The sequence below is a fragment of the Penicillium chrysogenum genome (assembly GCF_028827035.1).
Source record: "Penicillium chrysogenum strain IBT 35668 chromosome Unknown utg000005l_segment0_segment0, whole genome shotgun sequence".
Classification (NCBI taxonomy): Eukaryota; Fungi; Ascomycota; class Eurotiomycetes; order Eurotiales; family Aspergillaceae; genus Penicillium; species Penicillium chrysogenum.
Window position 1 is genome coordinate 3,009,279 of NW_026622753.1, and position 14,564 is coordinate 3,023,842.

Genomic DNA, 14,564 nt, shown 5'->3' on the forward strand with positions numbered 1-14,564 from the left:
CGAGTCCAATTGAATCGAAATATCTAAACAACATTTTATTCTAACCTCTCACACGGGTATTTTCCTCCCCAGCCTTCGCCAGAAGTCACACCTCTTCTTCAACTGGACCAGCTTCACATTCTCGAGCCTATCCTCCACAACCACGAATTCCTCACCCGTACGGAGTTCTGGCACACCTGGCTGCGAAGCATTCGTCACCTTGTGTGCATTCGGATCTCCTGTCTGGAAGAAACTCGCAAAAGCTCCTGCATAGCCTTTATAGACGACAGGGTTAGTCTCTTGAACGGCGTTGATTTTGTTCCACTAGTATAATTCAAGTCAGCCTATGCCACTGGAACAGGAAACCCTCCAGAAGGATGAGAAACAATAAAAGGGAAGAACAATCATAAATAGTATCACTCGCATGCTTCGCCGGGGAAATCGTATACTCTCCGAGGTGTCCTCTCTCCGTCGCGGCCGACGCAATCCAATAAGCCGGACAAGCAAGCACAACATCCCGATAAACCAAGCCAGCCCGGACATAGGAAGATTTATAGCTGTCGATCGTCTCTGTGCTCCCCTCAGCGGGATAAAGCGTTTCCACCTCATCAATCTGTTTGTCCGATAACCCAGGCACGAAACCGGAAAGCCACTGGTGGAAGCTTGCAAGCGAGGAATTAAATCCATTTTCGAACACGGGGCTGTCAAGGCCCGACGGAACGAAGTTTTCACCCTCGTGGCTATTGTACATTCCCCACACAAACTCTGTGTTTAGGGAGCGCCTGTTCACAGTGTCTGTGAGTGTCTCGACGAGGAAGGTTCCGTCTATCACAGGCGCCCAGGTGTAAGAGCTAGTTGTCCAGGTGTTGCTTGCTCCAATGATCAGGCTTGCATCGCGGATTTTCTGGACATCCACGGATTTGAGACAGGCGAGCGTCTTATCGGCGTGTCGGCTGGCACAGCCCGTTAGGTTCGCCAGCTGGGAGTAGATTTCTTCTGCTTCGGGTGCGTTGTATTTATACGTCTTTGGCCAGAAGGGCGAGCTGGCAAGGGCTTTGGAGAAAAGTTTCGGTTGGCCATGGCGGCCATTTGCGAGGACTTGCGCGACTACTGAACCTGCACCGGCTGACTGTCCCCATATTGTTACGTTGTGAGGGTTGCCGCCGAAACGGTGGATGTGTTTCTGGACCCATTTCAAGACATATTGCTGGTCCAATAGCCCCGGGTTTAGATCTGAGGTGTGTGAGTCTTTGATTGCCTTGCCTGGTAGGAAGCCGAAGGCATTGACGCGGTAGTTGGAGTAGATAACGATGTAGTCGTTAATATTGCTGACATTGAGGACCGGGAATGACGATGGCGGCATGGCGAATGCCGCGCTGCCTTGGACGAACGCTCCGCCGTAGAATACGACTAGCACTGGTCTGCTAGTATCCTTGGCTAGGTCCCACGGCCGTGAGAATAGACCCAGGTAGAGACAGTCTTCAGTGCCGTTGACCGTGCGCTGGGGGCACATGTCGAAGTCCTGGTTTGTGTCATAGACGTCTTCCGTGACCTCCAGTGGTGGCTGAGGTGCACGAAAGCGGTTCTCCCCTGTTGGTGGTGCAGCAAATGGGATCTTGCGAAAATATGAGAGGTTGTAGGTACTGTCATATTGACCTTGGAAGGACCCGTAGTCGAGGGAAACTAGAGGGTTGTCCCATGCAGTGCTGCCAGTGACCCCGAAGCCGAGGAGAAGGGTGGCAATAAGATTTGAGAACCTCATCTTCGGGTTTCGGCTGTTTTCGCTTTAGAGTTAATGTTCCATTCATCTGCTGTCTTCAGCCCGGCAGTCGCCAGACAGGCCATATATAGCCTTTCTACGCGCAATGAGAAATCATCACCTCATTTGGCGAGAGAATGGCATTCGGCAAAGGAAACCCCGAGCTTCTCTATTGGGCTCTCCAACAATTTGGCCGTTGCCAAGCAGACCCTCTTGGGTTTTGTTACGAGAGCAGCTTATTGGTGCAGTTATTGTTGATGTCCGGGGGAAAATGCGGGGAGTTGTGCAGTGGATGTCGATTCGGATTCGATCAGCCCGATAGATTGTCCATCATATAACTAGTGAGAACTATAGTTAGCTGGCAAATCACCAGAACACCGATTTATATTTATATTCAACCATGTCCACAATTAGTGTATCAGAAAGTAGCCAAGGGAGTCCGCGTGGGAACAAAGCCCAAAGTAAACACTGTCCCCTCCAGATTCCAACCCTAAAAATCCTGAAAATGCATCTCTGCAAGAAATCAAAAACTCCAGAACCAATTTCCATGCAATATAATGCCAGTTAAACAAGTATTGTCACAAATGTCCAGTCTCCTAAACCAAAACTCCATCCTCACCCGTCTTCTCTCATAGATCAAACATGGCTCCAAGGCTGTACTGTTTACATAGTCATACGAAGTTCTCTAGTGCGACGCCGAGTTGCCCGAGCATCACGGCGAGACTCAGTTACATCACTGGTCTCCGTTTCTGGGGTGTTTGTGTCAGAGAGCTCGGGGGGTGGGGGTGATCCCAAAACTAACGCCGCGGTCTCGGCGGCAGATACGTGATTGTGCATCGGGGGACAAAAACCGATGGATGGTGCGGTGATCCATTACTCGCTCTTCGCCGTCCGGGCCTTTGTCCGTTGATGGCCACTGGAATCCGTACAGCTTGGAATGGCGTTCACAGCGTGGACATTCACGCCGCGTGAGGTACGAGTTTGACTGGAGGAACCATGTATCACAGGTCTGACACTCCACCCAGCGGTCATACTTCTGAGCAAGCAATCGTGGTGTCTTGGTATAGTCTCCAGGGAATCGGGCAACCTGTGACTCGGTCTCGACGGAGTCTACAATGAAGCGCCGCTTGGTACGAGGCTTTCGCTTTTTGGGCTTATCCACAACGTTATCGTCATCTAATTTGGTGGAATTCGATAAGTCTGACAATCCTTCTTCGGGGTCAATGTCCATGGGGTGGGTGGTGATGTGTTGACCTTCAGGAGAGGCATCGGGATGATCCTTACCGTTGAGTGCTTTCGACTCAGACGGTTGTAACGTAGTGTCTTCCGTCTTGATCTGGGGTTCAATGTCATCCTCAGTTGTAGGGGTAGTTGACGTCGACGACCGGTGGGATTGATCGGCGGTGGAACTTAGAGATTCGCAGTCCGTGGGAATAGTAGAATTAGTGCCATTTGTCCCATTTAGATCGCCTCGGCGAGCCACTCTTGGTTGCCCTGCCCCTGAGGCAACTGGAAGTGGGGGTTTTGAATCATCTGGCGGTGCCACTGCGATTCGCTCTGTGATCTCTTTCTTCAGCTCAGACACCTGGGGTGCAGTTTCCGCCAGAAGAGCATTGGAGATCAGTACAGTGTCCTGTATAGGAGTGCTGTCCGATCCACGCGGTGGAGCTGATCCTGATTCCCCAGTAAGTTCAGAAACTGAGATCTCTTCTCGCAACTTAGAAACTTGTCGTTGGAACTTTGCACGTTTGCGAGGAGTAGAACAAGACAAGGTAGAGGAGCTGTCGGGTTCCTCCATGTCCGAGCTGCGTCTACGTTTCCTGCTCACATTGCTATTTTCAGCCGGTGTATCTTCAGTTGCTGTGACTTCAGACGCGGGACTGGACTCTTTGCTGTTCGTCTCTGTGTCAACATGCGACGACCAGCCATTCCGTACAGCAATCTCGCAAGTATGACATAAACACTCGCAGTTGTCAATACCGAAGTAATCCTCTCCGTAGGAAACGGTGATCTCTTCTCCCTCGTGAATGTCGCGCATGGCTAGGACAGACATGCCCTCATTGCCCCTAGTTGTCAAGCTGCCATTGGCATCGCAGTCATGATTGGCAAATCGAGCAGGACCCAGGAAGAACGATGGGGCTCTGCGACGACTTGACATCACGATGCTGAAGTCTTTGCGGGTCAAGCCGAGATCCAACTCTTCCTCGTGGGTCATAGACACAAGCGTTCCACTCAGGTGTTTGATCTCCTCGCCCTTTTTTATAAACCTGCGAGCACATATCGCAGCCTCATGTTGCGTGATGATGTATCGATTGGTCGTGGTGACCTCAAACGGACAGTCTGGAAGATACATCTGAATGTACTTGCGGAGGTGTCGGCGGAACCACTCTTTCTCTCGAGGGCTCCGGAGGTTTGTCATGTATTTCTTTAATCCTGGTAACTCAAGCAGCTTGCGTTCGGCCTTTGGAATATCTTTGTCCACAATAACATCTTCCAGAAGAATACGCCCAACATCATCATCGTGGATTCCGCGGGCAGGGCTGTACTTGGTGCGGTTCTTGCGGGTAGTGGTCCAAAAATAAGCCTGTCAGCAGCAATTGTCAGTGGACAGATCCCTATATTAAATTGCAGGCAAAGGACGTACGTGATCCACTAGCGCATCGGTTGCGACGTCGTCATAGCTGGCCAGTTTAGCCAGGGTCAAGCGCTCGCGACGTTCCGCGGCGGGCGAGCTCTTTCGCGCTCTCTTTGGGGGCATGATGGACGTAACAAAAAAGCTGAAGACCGCTAGATATCGAAGCGGGAGGAGAAGAGGTGGCCTCATAGAATGCAGAGCGGGTGCAAAGGGAGTTGGGGGCACTGTCTGTGGAGGGCGGAGGTCCGAGGTATGGGGGTCGAAAAATGATTCGAAGCGCAAGACAAGAATTAAAATGAGTGACTGGCAACCAACACAAGGACCATTGTCAAGTAATTGTCACCATTGAGGCTGTTCCAAGGAGAAAGGCCTCCTGCGCAGATGTTTTTAGGGGCGGAACGGGCACTCGGGAGTGCCAGCTGAGACCTTGCCGTCCTCTACTTTTACTCTTCCGCCTTTCCCCTTGACGTGTTGGTTTTGCTCTACTAATAATTGTTCAATATGAGGTGATTGATTATTGTTACTATCCTACTTTTCATCCCGTATAGGTTTGTTTTGACTTCATTCTACGCGCCCAGCTCACATACAACAATATGCACCGTGCGTCAAGCCATCCAATCCTCCTCCCATGTCGTATCACCGCAATTACACCCAATCAAGTGATCGTTCTTTTTTCTGTCTTCCACTAAATTATATTGTCTATCATCTCTCAATGGGTATTTGCTGTGGAATCCGCAGCCAATGAACTGCTGGAGAATCTGATGGATCCGAGTATGAACATCAGACGTTCGCCTTCATGGGGCTTTTGGAGGTTAATCTTGTTCTGCTGTTTAACCTTGAGAGTATTGACAAGCCAAGTATGCATTAGTATGCGTTAGTAAGTGCGAAGCAAGAAAAATAGGGGCTGTATATATAAGAATCCGGGATGTTGTTGAACTATATATCTAGTTGATGCCGCATGGATCGAGTCAGCAAAAGCCCACATAGGGTGGCGTCTAGGTACCAATATAGCCAGGGAAGATAAACACCCCATCTGCAATTACTAGAAAAATGTAATTGAGAATAACAAACACACAGAACATAACCAGGGTATCTGATGAACAAGCGGCGCTTCTCATGCTTGCTTAGAACATACCATGGCTGGTACGATCGATCAGAGAACTAAAGGCAGCTTTTTATAACACAAAACTAGACCAATCGAATACTGGCAATAATTGAATAATAACACGAAATCCATTCCCCAAAATGCAAGTTGAAGTCCTATTAGACATTGTATAGAACGCATATAGGCCCGGATAAACCTACTCTCCGGGGAAACCTCCCTCCGGCCGCAAGAACAAATTGCGGACAAGCATTATCTCCAGATCAAGTACCAGAACACAATGATTCAATTAAAGGTGCGCAGACGATGCCCGTTACTGTCTCTGAAAATACTGACCCTCGTTCCGCCAGACGCTATTAAATTGCATCGACAACTCCGGCGCCTCGATCGTCGAGTGCGTGAACGTCCTGAAGAAGAAGCGGCCCGCGACAATCGGTCAGTCTCCGCGATGCTCGAACCCAGCATACAGCACGACAAGAAGAAATTGAGAATCCAAGCTAACATCGTGATTGGGTATCTAGGTGACCGGATAGTCGTCGTCGTCCAGAAGCAGCGATCTGCAGGCTCCGAAGCCACCACCGCCGCTGCGCTCGCCAGTAAGGTCCGCCGTGGTGATATTCGTCATGCCGTTGTTGTTCGCGTGAAGAAGGAGTTGCAGCGGCCTGATGGGTCCCTTGTCCGGTTTGGTGATAATGCGTGTGTATTGGTCAACAAGTCTGGAGATCCCATCGGGACGAGAATGAACGGTAAGTGCTCGGAGTTTGAGATTACCGCTGTCTCCACGTTTTTAGATACTGATACCTCTACAGGTGTGGTGGGACAGGAGCTACGGAACAAGAAGTGGTCCAAGATCTTGTCATTGGCGCCAATCCATGTTTAATATTTCTCGAGTTTCTACATTCGTTGGAGAGCGCTCTTTGTTTCTTTAATTGGGTTTCAAATCCATATGTATTCTTAGTTGGTAGCATCAGTTTCACCCCCGTTCCGAAATCTCCATGCATCTTTCCCCCGTTCCTGCTCCGAAATATTCGCCAAACTCCGATTATGTCGCAAAAGAACAACAAAAACAATAATTCAAGGGTATCAGAAATTGGAGACCGCATTGCAGCAAGGAAGAGATCACACGTAGACTTGGCCACACGCGCAACAGACGTAGTAGAGTTTCTGAGTAATAGAAGCAAGTGTCAGCGCATGAGTTCCAGTATTAGAGGGTCAGGAATCCGTGAAAGGATCAGTTCTCACCATGCCGGTTTCGGCAGATCGTTGCTGTGACTGGAAAAAGACGGCTTCGGTTTCGCCGCAGCTTGGACAGAGCTTGTTGGCCCGTGGGAGCTGCAAGTCACAGGGAGTTAGCCTATGGATGCTCAAGAAGTTATAGAGCTGGGGTGGACGCCCGGGGCTCAACTTCAGAGGATTCCAGGCTGTCACCCACAGGCGGCGCAACCTCGGAGAGATCCTCGTCCGGGGTAGGGTCGCAAATAGAACAAGTGACAATATCACCGCAAAGAGTACAAAAGCCAGGAGCACAAACCGTTGGGTCAGACGTCACATCCTGGGTGACACCGGCAGTATCACCGACTTGGCTATGGAGATGGTTTTGGTAAACACAGTGAGAGGACGCAGGCTCGCCAACATGGCAAGTACGGCAGGTGAACATCAACTGATTGTTGACACGGTCCTCCTTGGGATAGAGCAAGTTGGAGCTATTGAAAAGTAAGCAAGATGTCCTCAGTGGTATATGTCACCATTGAGACTTACCATTCACGGCAGAACTTGAAGTGAATTTGGTCCGACGGCTTGGTGTCGCCACCAGCGGTGGAAGAAGGGCTCGCGGACATGCTGCGAAGATGGGTAAATGCCCTGTATTGAGATACTAAGCGCTAAGTAATCTCTGAAAAAAACGTGGACACGAAGACAATGGCTAGAAGGTGGGAAAAACAACTGTTTAATTGCTTCCATCGCGATGGCCGGAGAGATCGAAGAAACGAAGCACGTGATTTCGAATATAATCACGTGATGTATATAGTCGGCTCGTTGGCCGAGGAGCTAAAGCTTGGACAATAGTTTGCATTGTTTGCAATCGTTCACCCCGCAGTTTCCCGTGCACCATACAACGGTTGCTACTGAGAGTCGTTTACCTTGGAAACATCCATTGGAGTGTTATTGATCTGCACAATATTATTTACACAGAAATTCTCAAAACCTTTAGATCTGATTTTGGAAAAATGGTGGGATCAAATCGTCTTTTCAGAAAGTTTGCATAGCTGACTCTTCAAGGCCGACACAGGTCTTCCCGCCGGCTGGGAAGTTCGCCATTCCAACTCTAAGAATCTCCCATACTATTTCAACCCTTCTACGAAAGAGTCTCGCTGGGAGCCACCTGCGGAAACTGATACCGATAAGTTGAAAGTATACATGGCGCAAAACCACACCCCGGCTGCTCGCCCTGATCCCTCCGGGGAGGGCGAGGGCAAGATCCGCTGCAGTCACTTGCTCGTCAAGCATCGCGATAGTCGCCGTCCCAGCAGCTGGAGGGAGGCCGATATTACTCGTACAAAGGAGGAGGCGATTGAGATTCTTAAGGGTCATGAACAGCGCATTCAATCTGGAGAGACCACCCTTGGCGACCTGGCAGTCGCTGAGTCCGACTGCAGCAGTGCCCGGAAGAAGGGCGATTTGTGAGTTTTCCCTAAGTAATTTACATGCCAGATGTCTCGCTAACTCCTGGAAGGGGCTTCTTTGGCCGCGGCGAAATGCAGAAGGAGTTTGAAGATGCCGCTTTTGGTTTACAGCCTGGCCAAGTCAGCAGCGTTATTGAGACAGCATCCGGAGTTCACCTCATTGAACGGTAGGTTTAATTCTGGAAGTGAAGTGAAAAATGGCTAATCTCGGATCTCGCTCTCTAGTGTCCAATAATCGCATGCTCCTACGTCTTGGTCAGTTCAGCTGCGAAAAATTTTGATCGCAATGCTTTGCAAACCCTGGTCTCACTTCTTGGAACAATCTTCAAAAAATAAGCTACAATGAATGAAATGCCATCTTTGTTCTCTTCTGGTTGATGAGTGTCTTGTGTCTTGTGTCTTGTTTCGGGCAGGACCAATCGAGTAGCAGAATCCGCGACAACCTTTCGCCCGCCATAGACAGATGCCAACATATATCCTTTGAAGGGAAGTCTTGGAATGCCCAGATCCTCCTAAAGAAGGGTTGGATATATCACAGGATTTGAAGTTGTCTCTTTGTATCCAACAGAATGGACCTCGAGGATATGCCTGATATCATAGTTAACCCCCAACTCTAAAATAGACTCTCGACCCAAGCTAACAATAACACGTTTAGGCTTAGTAGGTAATTTAATCGCCGGAAGGTTCTATTGGAAAAGGTACATCGAGAACTAAAATAAGCCGCAAGATTACAGGTCGAGGTCAAAATAAGGATGTCAAAGGGCATTGAGCGTACGCAAAACACTGCTCTTACAGACGAGACACCTCGGATTCTCTGCTTTTTTCCCCTACCATATTTACTCTCACTTTTTCTTTCCCACCTCTCTCTACCACTTCCTTCCTCACACTCTCTTTCCATACACCAACTATGAGTAGTGTCACCTTTAACCTCCGCCAGAAACGATCCATGATGCGCCTTCTTAATCATGGCCGCTCGATTCTGGACTACAAATTCGATAAAAGCGCCTTCGTCATCCCCCAGTGGATCTTAGCGCCCCCCCGAGGTGCGCAATGCACTGAACACCCTCCAGTACAGAGCCATGGTAGCCGTCTACGGCATGAAGAACCTCATGATCGTCCGTGACCACCGCTACTTCGAGCTATGCCCAAAGAACACGGGCTCCAATGTCTACCAGCTCCATCAATCCTCCATGCGCCGTCTCCTCGAATGGAAAGAGGATTGGAACTTCGCCGACCCGACCCTTGCAGGCGCCGCGAAAATCCCCCGTGACGCCCTGTATTTCTGCGTCGACTCAATCGCCTACGGAAAGTTTACCTACGACTACACCAACAAGATTGACAGCTTTATGTCTGGTCCTTTCCAGAACTGGCGCCAGCTTCGTATGGAGATCGGTCACTTGGCTTTTCGTCTCATGAGCCATCAACCGCACGAGTACAACGAGTGGCGTGTCTGGTGGGAGGGCAAGTTTGCTGATGACATGTGGAAATGGGAGGTTTGCCTTGAGGGCCTGATCCTGCCTACCTGGGAGGAGATCATCGATGACGTTTACCTCATGATCAACGATCGAGTTGAGGACGCCCAAGACCTTGCCAACACGTTCTACATCAGCACTCCGGCAGTGGCTTCGAAGACTTAGCTTAGCTACGAGCACCGGGCTTTGATTTCCGCAATGACGATTCAATGGATATGACAGCAACTACGACGAACATATGACTTGGGATTTTGATATGGTTTCGGCGCTGGTACAGAGTAGCCTGGTGGGAATACAGGCACTGGAGGTAACTAGGAGTTTTCGAGGTTGATTGTGATGTCTTTCCTTCTGAAATGGAACAATTGCAAAACATGTAATCTCCAATGGGTTGTAACAGTCAAGGGCGAATACACGTCCAGCTAAATACTGTAGATAACTAGCGATTTGACCCAAATGGACTATGGCGAACTTGGCCACACTGCACTTGTTTCCAGGCCTTCTATCACTTGAGACCATTATGAGGAACTCCTTAGACCATAAGTACCTAATTATCTGATATCTAATCGCCTATTGAAAGAAAAGTAAAACATTGATTTGCCTGTCAATGGTCACGTGTGTGCTCGAACCCTATCGATCGTAGCAGTCCTGTAGGAGAAAAAAGAGAGCTAGCTATGTATGTACCTTGTCATTGTTTATTCTCTCCAAGATCAAAACAAGACAAAGAAATTAGATAAAGGAAACCAAACAAAGCAACACCAGGGAAAGACAGAGAACAATCAAGCGCGCAGTAAACACATCGTCTTTGTCCAATTTGGAACTGACTTAGTTGACTTGTCCACCAAAGCTTTCTTCACTATATATAGTTCCGAATGGAACTGCTAATTGTAACTAGACATACACGGTCTCTCTTCCCTTATCAACCACAAGGTACGACCCAACAGAATCCGAGATTCTCCATCCCCAACATGTGTATCTACTGGACATGCAAGTATACACTGTGCGGCTGTATATGGGACATGGACCCATCAAAATGCCAAGACAAGCGGCTCTGCTGGGGTCCAAGAATGATAACTCTCGAATCCCACACAGCCACATGCGCAGACTGCTGGGCGAGAGGGGACAAGCGGGTTTACGAACCACCAACGTGTGAAAAAACTGACAGAGACGAGGAAGACCCCGAAATGGCGACGTTGGATTTCGAACCCAACGCAGCTGAGAGTGATAATATTTCCGACGATGACGAGGAGTATTTCTCAGCTGAAGAGTCCCTGTCGCCATCCCCATGCTCGCGACCTGCAACCCCGCAACTATACTATGAGGTACATCCGCCGTGGTGTCCTGTATCCGAGGACAACGACTTTGATTTGACCAGGGCCTGTGATCCCGTGGATCTTATGTCAGTGGGGAGGGACTATCGAGCACGGCGCCACAAGACGACCACATTGGAGTACTTGTCGGATAGTGAGGATTCTTTTGTTTCTTGTGAAGAGTATGTCGATGAAGAAACCCCCGACGAGGAGAGTTTCAGCTCTGGGAATGAAGAAGAAGATCTTTACTATAGTATTATTGGTCCCCCTGGTAGGCCCAAAGGCCTGATCAAAAGCTTGGAGGATCGATCGTTGCTGTTCTATGGCTCAGCTCAGGAGTACTATCCAACAGGAGAGTAGGAGAATATGAGTGGTGGGCTGGGAGATGTCGCTAAAAGTGTTAGTATGTTGTAGACTGCACCATGGCTTCCGACTTTTGTTTAGTGAAATTCACTTCAGAATCATTTCAGGGCCAGCGTCTGATTATTGCGTAGATGGGAACAGGATGAAGCCCCGAAGTGGTGTGGATTCATGAAAAGAGCAGCTATTTGAGACCACCTAAATCAACTAGGAGGGATGGTGATACAGACAACTATTAATGACTTTATAACTTTTATCTAGACGTAGCTTAGGAGGCTCAAGGTTCGAAAGTTCAAAATTCAAAATGGGGCTTATCTTACGAGCCTCGTGGATTGATGCGTAATAACATGCGAAAAATAAGAAGATCCTCCGACAACGCAGAGCTAGACGGTTCACAGACTAGTGTTCAGTCGTTCCAAACGTGAGGTAATTGCCTCAATAACGGCAGACCTGGAAGGTGGTTAGTCATTGGTGCATTCATAGGCAATGAAGGAATCCACTCACTCTCGTTCGACCATCCTCATCGCATCTGCAACCTTGGCCCGTTGCAGTCGTTGGGGCACCTTAGGCTGGCCCCCAGGAGAGGACGGAGTTCCAAGTTCCGGAGAAGGCATATTGCCCGCGACAGACTTGGTTTGGGCCATAAGATCCCGAGCAAGGCGTTTGACCTAGATGATATGTGAGTATTTCTAGCTGAGGTGAATGTAAGAAAAATAAACTTACAGTCTCCAACCGTGAGACCAATGGTTGCTCCTCCTTTTGTTCTTCAACCTGCTGCAAGGATGCAGACAGTGTCTTCACCTCGGTTATCCAAGCCTTCTCCCGTTCACTCAGAGGACGACCGCCAGAATTCAGAACTTTAGTGCGTAGTGCCTCATATCGTCGGTTCAGTTCACTTTGCTTATCCTGGGCGGCTTGCAATCTCTTATCCAGTGCCTCTCCATTTCGGACTCCCTCCTTGCGATGCCCATCTTCCCCAATCTCACTCGTGACACCCTTGACACGCTCTGCAACATCTGCAAGCTGCTTCAATTGGTCCTGCATCTCGCCCTGCAGCCGCTCACAGCGGCGGAATAAATCCGAAGCAGCTCGCTCAAGAGCATTTGTATGAGCAGATAGCACGCGATGTGCAGTAGCCACGAGGTCCAATGTCGCGGGAGACAAGCGCACTTGCTCCTTGAGCGTGTGGCGTTGCCGGTGCGGGACGTGCTTCTCGACGAAAGAGTCCAACGGAGAGTTGGCATAGAAGATGGCAGGAACTTGGTATGGGGCCCGGCTCGGGGGCAAAACAGGCAAGCCTGGCGCTGGCGCCCTGGGCTCGTACAGCGATTTATCCAGCGCCACGGATAGAGAATCTTCTGGCGCATCCATTACAACTGCATACGGGTTGGATGGATGGTAGGTGAGGAGCAAGTAGCCAAGGTCGAAGTCATGGAAAACGAGAGACGCGGCAAGATGTTCATTTTGCGCGGTAGTATCGGCATCTGAAACCTGCAAGATTCTCTGTCGGTTGGTCACATCCCCGTCACAGAGAACCCGGAGACGGAAGGCGGAACCTGCGGTGTCTTCGGTTTGCAATTCAGCCTCCAGTCTCTGTACCCAACCGGATAGAGATAGGAAAACCACGTTGGTGGCAGTTGTGACAAAGAACGAGTACCGAGAATGGACGTCTTTAGTGAAAGTAGGCCATGTAGTTGTTTCCTCTCCATCCTTGATTGTATCTAGTGATTCGACCAAGACCAATTCAGTCGGTTCTGAAATAGGAGTTCGGAACGCGTTCTTTTTAGCTTTGGGTAGCCATTGTCCTTCAACGCCGTCGAGCTCCAGACAGACGTGAACTCGGCCATTCCCACTAGTAAGAGAGAGAACTGTTGCTGAAAGCTTCTCTTGGTCTCCGATTTCCACAGCTAATTCTTCTTCCTCACCCATCATGAGATCCTCGACATTTAGACTGGCAGCAATAACAAGAAGATCACAAAGATCCAAATCATCAAGTTCATCACCACTATCGAAGCGGAACGGCCCTTGTAATCTTGGAATGGCGCTAGGATTGGCGGGGCGAGTGAACACATCCGCGCCTTGGATTGTTTCTGACCCAGGTGTATCCAGGGGCTCTTGTTCATCTAGCTCGGAAAGCCAGTCGTACTGTTGCCGGCAGGCGATCAGTTCCTCCTCTGACTCCTCAGGTTCTTGTTCCAGAGCACCGAGTTTCGGAATAATCGCCGCGGAAAGAGATGGAATGGTTGTAGAAGGGGCTTGCCACTTAGAAGGCAAGAGAGGGCAAAGCGCATAGAGATCACCGGGTCTCATGGCCACCCATAGGGTCATAGGTGCCCATGCATCTTCTTTCTCGTTCCCACTACCAGCGAAACAAGCCGATGCAACCTCCATGTCAATGACATCAGCAGAGAATCCCTTGCTTTTGCCAAATCCAGAAGGCGTAAAGTCCTGGTCAGATGAGGTCCCATCGACGAGCTTCTTCAGATCGATTGCCAGGGTCGGCTGGTCGAAGGACCAGTGGTTATTCCGATCCAACTCCCACACACGCACCGCGGCATCAGCTGTGATTGTAACGATGCACCCACCTAGATTGGTGTGCAAACCCAGTGGATGCCATAGCGCGGAGACCACCGGAGCCTCAGGAATAACATGGGTCGTCGGTCCTAACTGATATGTCTTCAGCCGGATAGAGTCGGAGTCGGAGGACGAAAGGTGCGAAGAATCGGGCAAAACGGAGATGTGAACAGTGTGTTCAGTGACGATGGCAAGGAAGGCGCCGTTCGGAGAGGGGATGATTTGCTTGATCAGTCCGTACACAGGCACCGCTAAAACCTGCAGGAATGTTAGTCGCAATTCAATTTAACCCGAATTTAGTTCCCTTAGGCGTATCAAGGTGTTCATACCCTGTAGGGAGAAATCTGAGTGTTGTCGGTTTGCTCTTCAGTTTCACTAACAGATCCCTTCTTCTGCTTAATCTCTTGCTGCCATTGGTCTTTGAGTCGGGCAAGGTTTGACCACCGTATCTCGTTGTCAACAACAGCGAACACTTCATTTCCCCTCTTAGCGATCGTTCGCGTGGCTCCACTGCTCACGGGCTTGCGTCCAGTTTGCAGGTCCTCCGCTGGATTTTGAGCTGAACTGCTGGACAGGAACTTTGCGCCAGGCGAGGGCCGGCACAGCCAGGCTGGCGCATAACTGTTGACCTTCACCATTAATGAGATTTCGTAGATTGAATTGTATAATTGGAACGTATTAAGACTCTCAGACAA

The 14,564-nt window shown here is 49.6% G+C and overlaps 8 protein-coding genes across 8 annotated transcripts; 4 read left to right on the forward strand and 4 right to left on the reverse strand.

Annotated features, from left to right (window-relative positions):
* Nucleotides 1-48: 48 nt before the first annotated feature.
* Nucleotides 49-1,741, reverse strand: N7489_009530 (putative carboxylesterase; the record flags this gene model as incomplete). Its single annotated transcript, XM_056715280.1, has 2 exons — nt 49-303; nt 404-1,741. 2 exons carry the CDS (start codon nt 1,739-1,741, stop codon nt 49-51), a joined length of 1,593 nt encoding a protein of 530 aa, XP_056562902.1.
* Nucleotides 1,742-2,501: 760 nt separating this feature from the next.
* N7489_009531 (SET domain-containing protein) lies at nt 2,502-4,496 on the reverse strand (the record flags this gene model as incomplete). Its single annotated transcript, XM_056715281.1, has 2 exons — nt 2,502-4,322; nt 4,383-4,496. The coding sequence occupies 2 exons, from the start codon at nt 4,494-4,496 to the stop codon at nt 2,502-2,504; spliced, it is 1,935 nt and encodes a 644-aa protein (XP_056562903.1).
* A 1,259-nt stretch (nt 4,497-5,755) lies between these two features.
* Nucleotides 5,756-6,355, forward strand: N7489_009532 (mitochondrial 54S ribosomal protein uL14m; the record flags this gene model as incomplete). The annotated part of the gene is made up of 4 exons (XM_056715282.1): nt 5,756-5,770; nt 5,826-5,910; nt 5,997-6,221; nt 6,285-6,355. The coding sequence occupies 4 exons, from the start codon at nt 5,756-5,758 to the stop codon at nt 6,353-6,355; spliced, it is 396 nt and encodes a 131-aa protein (XP_056562904.1).
* Nucleotides 6,356-6,594: 239 nt separating this feature from the next.
* Nucleotides 6,595-7,313, reverse strand: N7489_009533 (DNA-directed RNA polymerase II core subunit RPB9; the record flags this gene model as incomplete). Its single annotated transcript, XM_056715283.1, has 4 exons — nt 6,595-6,639; nt 6,718-6,807; nt 6,908-7,178; nt 7,234-7,313. The coding sequence occupies 4 exons, from the start codon at nt 7,311-7,313 to the stop codon at nt 6,595-6,597; spliced, it is 486 nt and encodes a 161-aa protein (XP_056562905.1).
* A 387-nt stretch (nt 7,314-7,700) lies between these two features.
* pin1 (peptidylprolyl isomerase ESS1) lies at nt 7,701-8,391 on the forward strand (the record flags this gene model as incomplete). The annotated part of the gene is made up of 4 exons (XM_056715284.1): nt 7,701-7,703; nt 7,753-8,153; nt 8,207-8,323; nt 8,382-8,391. 4 exons carry the CDS (start codon nt 7,701-7,703, stop codon nt 8,389-8,391), a joined length of 531 nt encoding a protein of 176 aa, XP_056562906.1.
* A 672-nt stretch (nt 8,392-9,063) lies between these two features.
* On the forward strand, nt 9,064-9,793 carry N7489_009535 (uncharacterized protein; the record flags this gene model as incomplete). The annotated part of the gene is made up of 2 exons (XM_056715285.1): nt 9,064-9,176; nt 9,232-9,793. The coding sequence occupies 2 exons, from the start codon at nt 9,064-9,066 to the stop codon at nt 9,791-9,793; spliced, it is 675 nt and encodes a 224-aa protein (XP_056562907.1).
* Nucleotides 9,794-10,809: 1,016 nt separating this feature from the next.
* On the forward strand, nt 10,810-11,295 carry N7489_009536 (uncharacterized protein; the record flags this gene model as incomplete). The annotated part of the gene is made up of 1 exon (XM_056715286.1): nt 10,810-11,295. One exon carries the CDS (start codon nt 10,810-10,812, stop codon nt 11,293-11,295), a length of 486 nt encoding a protein of 161 aa, XP_056562908.1.
* A 392-nt stretch (nt 11,296-11,687) lies between these two features.
* Nucleotides 11,688-14,507, reverse strand: N7489_009537 (uncharacterized protein; the record flags this gene model as incomplete). The annotated part of the gene is made up of 4 exons (XM_056715287.1): nt 11,688-11,745; nt 11,800-11,963; nt 12,019-14,127; nt 14,199-14,507. The coding sequence occupies 4 exons, from the start codon at nt 14,505-14,507 to the stop codon at nt 11,688-11,690; spliced, it is 2,640 nt and encodes an 879-aa protein (XP_056562909.1).
* Between the last annotated feature and the right edge of the window lie 57 nt (nt 14,508-14,564).